The sequence below is a fragment of the Vespula vulgaris genome, chromosome 2 (assembly GCF_905475345.1).
Source record: "Vespula vulgaris chromosome 2, iyVesVulg1.1, whole genome shotgun sequence".
Lineage (NCBI taxonomy): Eukaryota > Metazoa > Arthropoda > Insecta > Hymenoptera > Vespidae > Vespula > Vespula vulgaris.
Genome location: NC_066587.1, coordinates 11,862,025 through 11,870,874, shown reverse-complemented (window position 1 = coordinate 11,870,874; position 8,850 = coordinate 11,862,025). Strand labels below are relative to the sequence as shown.

At 26.8% G+C, this 8,850-nt stretch overlaps 1 protein-coding gene across 1 annotated transcript; it reads left to right on the top strand.

The window, feature by feature from the left end:
• Window positions 1-862: 862 nt before the first annotated feature.
• On the top strand, window positions 863-8,736 carry LOC127061802 (activin receptor type-2B). Its single transcript, XM_050989163.1, has 9 exons — window positions 863-1,269; window positions 1,792-1,982; window positions 2,071-2,233; window positions 2,318-2,457; window positions 2,576-2,955; window positions 3,029-3,215; window positions 3,295-3,432; window positions 3,523-3,654; window positions 3,743-8,736. Exons 1-9 carry the CDS (start codon window positions 1,221-1,223, stop codon window positions 3,926-3,928), a joined length of 1,566 nt encoding a protein of 521 aa, XP_050845120.1. The 5' UTR covers window positions 863-1,220; the 3' UTR covers window positions 3,929-8,736.
• Window positions 8,737-8,850: the final 114 nt, after the last annotated feature.

The window sequence follows — 8,850 nt, the reverse complement described above, 5'->3', positions numbered from 1 at the left end:
TTGGTTATTGCTGTAACCAATAGAATATCGTTATAGGATATTTTGTCATAGTTCATTTAGTAGATTCATCGAAAGTAGGTCTTAAAAGTAGGTCATCTAAAGTAGGTCTCATTGAAAGTACAGACTTTTAACCCTAAACGTGTCGATGTTAAGAATTATATCTTTGGAGTTTGTATATATTATAACATTACGTTGTTATATTGACGAGAAACGAGGGATATTCTTAATTTGTAGTCTAATGTAACTATATATACTTTCCGTAACAGCAATCATAACCGTAACATCTGAATTTACAAGATACGACGCAATTGTCTAATGTTCTGTAATGCAGCGTTGCCACGGCAACGTTACACGGAAAGTTCGACTTTATTTATTGCGTATAGAAATAAATTATACGCAATATTTGAGAAATATATTGTAAATTTTAAGAGTAAATTTATTAATTGTAATATAAACAAATTTTTTATTATATTATCTTTTGGTGAGACAAACTTACGCGTACAATATTTTATAGATACTTCGTTTATCGCGCGTCAAATAACTTTGCAATTTGATTGGCTATTCGTAAAAATTGAAATTCAACATGTTGAATTTTTCGACATACTATAATTATTATTACAGCCGAATTAAGCAACGGAATTAGTCAAAATTTTATTATTGTTGTTACGGAAATTGTATATGATCAACGTAACGGTAAACTAAAGGAAATTTCTATATATTTATTACCAAATCAAAGGATATTTTAGTAATTTTTACTGTTACGTTGGCTTTTGCCAATGCCCAATCAAGAATCGTTTGTAAAGTAGGAGGGATGAAACGTAATAGACATGTTTTCTGACAACACCGATTGCGATCGCTATTACTGTCTGATCACATAGTTTATGGTTCATAGTCAATCTGCTCTGTGCGTCCGCCGTGATTTTTGTAATAATACGAGATGAGAATCTTATTTTAATTGTATTGGAAGATTTCGCGCGAGACGTGTATATGTTTACGGAATCAAACAAGAAGTCTAGGATAGTTTTATTCCTTTTTCTTTTCTAAAAGTTACGAGAATAGCAGTGATTTAATAGTGAAAATGACATGAATTCATGCTGTGCGCGTTTCGATATAAAGGTGGGAGGGGGAGGAAGAGAGATGTGTCGGTGGATGAATTACTACAATTTGCTTAATAGCTAATAGACTCAAAATTACTGGTATGCTTTTACGATCCATTCACGATGTCCGCATATGTGACGATACTGCCATACCTTTTCCTAGGATTATTAGGTAATTGACCATTGTATCATTTCTATCTAACACTTGTAGTTATTATTTTAATTGAAATTTTAACTTGAGACAGTTAGAGGATTGTGTCGCTTTTTTGACGAAAGCACTCATTTTTATACTGATATATTATTTCTATTAAGTATTGTATTACTTCTGTTAAATATCATATCTGATATATAAATACAAACAGTTATTTCAGTTATATTCTTCTATGATAACAAAAATACAACAAATTACATAGGTTTTATATTAATACATACATTGTAAAATATCAGTTATTACGAAACTTTATCATAACGGTTGTTATAATTCGTCATTTATATTACATGCCTACAATTACTTGATTAAATCTAAATCGTGAAGCTTTTAACATTATTAGTTATATATATTGAAAGAAAATGATAAATGAAGTATGTTTGTATTATAATATTTGATTTATAAGAGCTTTTAAACATATATATCATCGGTATATAAAAATTTTTATATCCAAATATCTTCTTGTAACCTATATATTTATTACAGGAGTTGCATTAGGACATGATGTTAAAGGTTCTAAATTTTGTGAATTTTATAATGAAACTATGTGCACAGAAAGTCAACAAGGTTGTTCAGGAAAAGAGGAATGTGGTCCACATGACCCAGATAAGCGTAATCATTGTTATGTGCTATGGTATATTGACAGTGTAACCAAAAAATCTATAATTAAATTGAAGGTTTGCTTGCACGAATTTGCTGTTTTTTTTTTTATATGTATATTTTGTTTTAATTCAACATTTAATATTATATTATATATTATTGCAGGGTTGTTTCTTAGATAGTAAAGAATGTTATGACAAACCAAAATGTGTTGAAGAAAATGCAGACCGGCAAAAGAAATTATTTTTCTGTTGCTGCGATGGTAATATGTGCAACCAAAATTTCACTTGGGATCCACAACCTACTCAACCTCCTCCTGTTGATCACGGTAAAAAATTTTGTGATGAAAATCAAATATATTATTTTTTTATTTTATCAAATATGGAAGTAATTAATAATGAAATATTTTTAGGATATAAACCAGTTCCAAATACTGAACAACAAGTAATAACACTTGTTTTATCCATATCAATTCCTATTCTCATTCTTGCATTAACTTTACCCATTCTGTATTGGTGCTATCGTCGTAAAAAATTGGGATACTTTAATGAGGTTAGTATAAAGTAGAATAAAAGTGTAATTTATGTAGATAACTTTAAATAATATATGCATCTTATTTATTTTATATGAAAATAATTGATGAATACTATAGTGATTTCATTCTTATTAGGTGCCAACGTTAGAACCATTACCTTTACCTCAGCCATCTCCTAATTTAGGATTACGCCCAATTCAACTTCTCGAAATTAAAGCTCGAGGACGATTTGGAGCTGTGTGGAAAGCACAGTTGAAAAATGATATTGTGGCTGTAAAAGTTTTTCCTATACAAGATAAACAATCTTGGCAAACGGAACAAGAAATATTTAGACTTGCACACATGGATCATGAGGATATATTGCGTTTTATAGGTGTTGAGAAAAGAGGAGATAATTTGCAAGCAGAGTTTTGGTTAATAACTGCATACCATGAAAAAGGTTCTTTATGCGACTATCTAAAAGCTAATGTTGTAACATGGCCTGAAATGTGTAGAATTGCAGAATCTATGGCTCGGTAATTATTATTTATTAGTAGTAATTATCATTAGTTATTTTATATGGTATCTATTTATTTTCATATACAATAGAGGATTAATGCATCTGCATGAGGAGATACCAGCTAATAAAGTTGATGGCTATAAACCAGCTGTTGCTCACAGAGACTTCAAATCTAAGAATGTGCTTCTCAAAGCAGATATGAATGCTTGTATAGCCGACTTTGGCTTAGCATTAATATTTCATCCTGGAAAGCCTTGTGGTGACACACATGGGCAGGTAAATACACGTCTATAACTATTTATGTCCCAAACAAAAATAGTGTGTGTGTGTGTGTATATTATCATCATCATTGTAGGTTGGAACAAGAAGGTATATGGCTCCCGAAGTTTTAGAAGGAGCTATCAATTTCACAAGGGATTCATTTTTGCGAATTGACATGTATGCATGTGGACTCGTATTGTGGGAGTTGGCTTCACGATGTACTGTACAAGATGTAAGATATTATTCTTTATTCAATTACTCCAAACAGTTTTGTATAAAAAAAGTTAAATAATACAAAATATATTTATATATTTACATATAGGGACCAATTGGAGAATATAGACTACCATTTGAAGATGAAGTTGGTCTTCATCCTACATTAGAAGACATGCAAGAAAGTGTGGTACATAAAAAAGAAAGGCCACTTATTTTAGAAACATGGCGTAAACATCCGGTACGTTGATTTTAATATATATTTTTAGAAACTAAAATATATTCTGTCTTTCATCTATATTCGTTATTTTAAATATATTTTGTCATAGGGACTTTTATCAATTTGTGATACGATGGAGGAATGTTGGGATCATGATGCCGAAGCGCGTCTTTCGGCTTCGTGTGTAATGGAGCGAGTGGCTACATTGAGTAGGACACTTGTTTTAAATTCATCTACATTAATTCGCGTTGATAATACCAACGAGTCTATCAGCACTAAGGAGTCTAGTATGTAGTTAGTATATATGTATTATAGTTTTAGTTAAATTGCACAACCATTTCCTGTATCATAATTTTTTCATGTACATATGTGAGAAATGCCAGAACATCAAATGCATGAGCATTTTAATCATCAGAATTTATGATTATATTATTTTTGTATCTATTAGATTTCTAACTTTTTAAACTAGAATATAGATTTAGATCATAATTTATAATTTATTATAGTAAGATTTATTGATAAATGAGTATATAGAAATTAACAGCTTTTGAATCGTTAGTTTTTCCACAGTTTTTACCTAATTTGGCTGTGCTGACTTTATAATGTTTTTTTTTTTATTGCATGCAGCTTGATTATATATTAGAATCTACATTGCAAAATATATGGAGAATAATTTTTTTCTTTCTGTTTGTACAATGGATTTATTGTTTTATTCTGAATAATTATGTATTTAACAGTATTTTCAGCATACATTTTACACTTAAATCTGTGAAATACATAAAATAACAAAACTGTTGATTGCTTGTACATATAGAAGAGTGGTACATACATTGAAACAAATGCATAGTTGTGCCTGTATAATCAAACATTGTCTTTACTCCGTAATGTTATTTGTACCTATTTTATAAACCAATTTTTTTTTCTTTTTTTTTTTAAAGACATCTTAATAGAAATATATCAGAGTCTTTTCTGTTATTATTTATACAAGTATGTTCAGATATGTACAAGATTTATTTAATAAATACTTTAGATGCAATCTACAGAGATTAATTGTATTTAGAGATTAATTAAATCTTTCTTTCAATTGTATTATAAAAATGAATCATTTTGCACTACAATAGTTAATCTGCTTTTGAAAAATAATTTTTTCAAAATGTAAGATTTAAAGATTTTATATGAAGTTTAAAGATAGATATATTAATATAATCTATAGACTATAATTGAAGTATATTATTTATTTTAGTATATAATATAATATATTCAATGTGATATATATTCTTGACTCTGATATGTTTTTATTTATAGCTCAACTTATTCATTAAAAAACCGATTCATAGTAATTGCTATGAATTTAAATGCCAAATATTCCACTAATTTAAATCGATTATTCGCTATAAAACATCGTTTATAAGGTATTATTCAGGATATATTTGTAAAGTCAGATTTTATATTTAGTGTACAAATTACATCAGTACAGGTGCAACAGAACTGCATTGTATATCTTAATAAACATTTTTCAGTTTAATAATGAATTTAAGTACAAGACTTTTATTACATAGTGTACTATATATGATTATATTTGGAACAAAAATGAGGATAACTGATCAAATGCATGATTTCATAAAATATCTATTATGAAATATTGTGAGCATCATAAGACAAAATTTTTCATATGCTAAAAATTAAAAAAGATTATTTGGGTATTTGTAGCTTTACTAATTTATGTTTTGTAACCCCTGCATCAGAATCAAACATTTCTTGATGCTTATCAAAATTTAACAAAACTAAAGTTGTTACAGAGTGTGTATTATGATGCGCTTGATTATACTCATTGCTGTAGATATAACATTAATACTCTGAGATATTTGGAGGACAAAAATGTTTGAAATCATGGATTTATATAAGATATTAAAAGATATTAATGAATTTATATTAAGATATGCAAAAACATAATAAAAAATTGATTTTTAGTTTTATTGTTTTTTAATGTTTTTCGTTTATAAGTTGATTTTTGGATTTATTAATTGATTATTCTGCAAGAAAAAGTATATTTTATGAAGGCAAGTCAATTAGATATTCACTACTTAGACATAATAGAGAAGAAGATTGTAATACTTTTTTTTTAATTACAGAAATTATTCATAAAAACGATGAATTTACTAATACACGAATATAATGTAATTATAACACAATTTTTTACGCTTACACCAAATGGATTCATTAATATAACATAACATATATCAATAAGTTCAATGAAAAACTTCGTTTTTATCTCCAAATTATCTGAAGAGCAGCTGTATAAAACTGTACATGATATGGCATCTATAATGTGAGGAAAATTTTAATGCAGAAATATGTTAAATGACTTTTATGAAATAACACGCAAATATTGTACCAGTAAAGTAAAGTTATTAACATTAATAATAGGGTACAATTTTTATTGACTTTGGATATAATAGATAGATAAGCAAAGAATATGTAGAATTATATTACTTATGAATTACATTATTTGTGAATAAACACAATACTACATATTTCTCTGACTGTCGTTTGTATGTTATATTACAATCAAATATTAGTGCAAATTTCATTTTCAATCATCAATTCTTAACTCATGAATTAGAAGAACTGGCATTTCTCATTAATGATCGTTACATAATTATCATTTTGAATTTATAAAATTAATAAAATAGAAACAAACAGAAACTTTGACAGTGAAAAGCATTCTTTTAAAGCTACATTACATGTGTATTGTAAAAACTTGATATAAAAATCTTATTACAAAGTACCTGGTAGATACAATCGAATTGTTCGATTGGAAGCCACAAGGAATTTACTAATATTGTTGCACAATATGTGTTATGTATCAATTTGGCTATATTGATTTAAAATTTAAATGCACTTTTTCATGATAACTTTGTCATGATTTTCATCAGATATAAAATAATTTGCTTAAATTTAAAATGAACTTTAATTTTTAAACAATTCGTTATTGACGTTTTTCTTTTTGGATTATGAATAAAAGTTTGATGAATAATTATTTAATAAAAAATGATGCATTACGTGCTCTTTTCTAATATGTTTCTTAATTTGCTTGCATTGATAGTAAAATCCTTGCCTATTTACGAATTAATCTTTCGTGCATCAGTTATTTTGATCATATCAAATATTAATTCGATCATAGATGTGTAAGTACAATGAAATGCTCTGTTTTACATACAATTTCTATTGCGCTTTAATGCTGTTTTACACTTAGGAGGAATTAGGAATTTCTAATAAGTTGAATAATTGAAAAACCTTAATTGTTGAACAACTGACATTCTGAATTAATATATAATGCAATTAAATGCATCTTTCATTTAGTCATATTAAAGACTGGTAAATATTACAATATTCAATGTTACATGCTTTGAAGTATCGTGGGAGTTTAGAAGCGTTTATTCTGCTTGTTCTTTAACTCAGGAGGAGACATATTATTGTAATGAAACGTAGTGCTTACTCAATCTGCAATAATTTTTTAAAAATGTAAATGTGTAGTTAATATAATATATTATATGCAAGTGACATATTTGTAAAAAGTATAAGAAATTATAAATAACAGTAATGGAATATTATGCATGTACTTTATCTGCTCTTAAAGTGACTTTTCCTGAGTTAAATATCTTACGAATAAACAAATAGATTGACTATTAAAGATTTTTTAAACACGCATTAAACAAACAAGAATTATTCAGGCTAAGATTTTGATGAAATTAACAAGTTTTTTTATAAAAGGTTCCTCTTACTTGTTCTGCACGATCGTTTATTACTTTATATGCACACATATATAATTATAAGTTAACGTTTATACACATTATAAATGATACAGTTTGGCTATAAAATAGCTTGTGTAAAAATCGATACACAGTGTAAGTGTAAAACAAACACGCATTGATCAAAGATATCACAGTTGATATAGGCATATCGTAGACTGTAAAAAAAAATGGGGATGAATGTACATTGTGCATAAAAAGGCCTAATAATATTCTGACAATTCTTTACAATTTCTAGTCATTAACAGAACAAGCAAGAGGATAATGACCTTTTTTTTATTAGCAGATTTGAATAGTGCCAAAAGGGAGTATACACATAAAATTGCATATGTTTATGTATTTATTTGTACTTAAGTAATACATACACAAGAATCAGGAGCATGTACTTTCATAATCTTTATTATATATTGTTGACATGAACCGTGGTAAATCTCCAATTATTAATACTGCCATTACAATCTGGTTATATAAAAAATTATTATAATTGCTGAAAAATTAATATAAGTATTTATGTGCATGCATAAGTTCATGAGGTGTTTAAATTTTTATACAAATTCTCACTTTTTTCTTTAAAATAAAATACATGGAAATTGTGATGAGATATGGAATTCGTAAAAATCTTGAATTACACAAGAAAATTAATGTCATTAGTTAATTTAAGTTTTATTTAAGAAATTAGAATTATAACGAATATTTGGACTTCTACATATCGAATAGTAGATAGCTATATTAATTATAAAATCATTATCTTGTATTTTTTTAGAATTAGTCAAGTGTGAGTAATAAGTTATTGAAACTCATTATTACTGTTTTGTAAAATAGTATCTACTGTTATAGAAAACTATAGTTTTTTCAAACAAAGAGAAAAGCCATTGATAAAACTTGATTCCTTTATGTTTTCCTACAAAATCTTTAAAAACAACTATTTTCATTGTTTTATAAAAATTTACACTTATTTAAAAATTCATTGGTTTTAGTCATTTATAATAAAAAAATAATATTATTGAATAAGTTAATATATTTACAAATTTATAAGCAACATTACCAGCATACATATATAATTCTATTAAATTCTATAAATAGTTCTAACATTAGTTCATGATTCTTAACAGTACCTTAAAAGCATTCCAGTCAATATTACATCGGTATGCGTCGAAAATGAATAAAATTTTAATCCGAGACAATTCTTGTATATTTTATGTAAAATTTCTCTATTTTTTATTAATATTCACAATTGAACACGTAAAAAAAATGGGGTTGTATAATTTTTAATATTTGATGAACACACAAATGTATAGATAATATACAATGGATGGTTATTGCATTGTTATCGATAAACGAAATTTATATTAAAATAAATAGTAAGAAATTTATAAAATTGGTCTAATAATTTGTTGATAAGATA

What these genes read in the sequence shown, in the direction of transcription:
- LOC127061802 (XM_050989163.1), top strand. Translation starts at nt 1,221, where the DNA reads ATGTCCGCATATGTGACGATACTGCCATACCTTTTCCTAGGATTATTA. An exon ending in ACCTCCTCCTGTTGATCACG is followed by an intron (nt 2,234 to 2,317) that starts GTAAAAAATTTT and finishes AAATATTTTTAG; the next exon opens with GATATAAACCAGTTCCAAAT. An exon ending in GTGGTGACACACATGGGCAG is followed by an intron (nt 3,216 to 3,294) that starts GTAAATACACGT and finishes TCATCATTGTAG; the next exon opens with GTTGGAACAAGAAGGTATAT.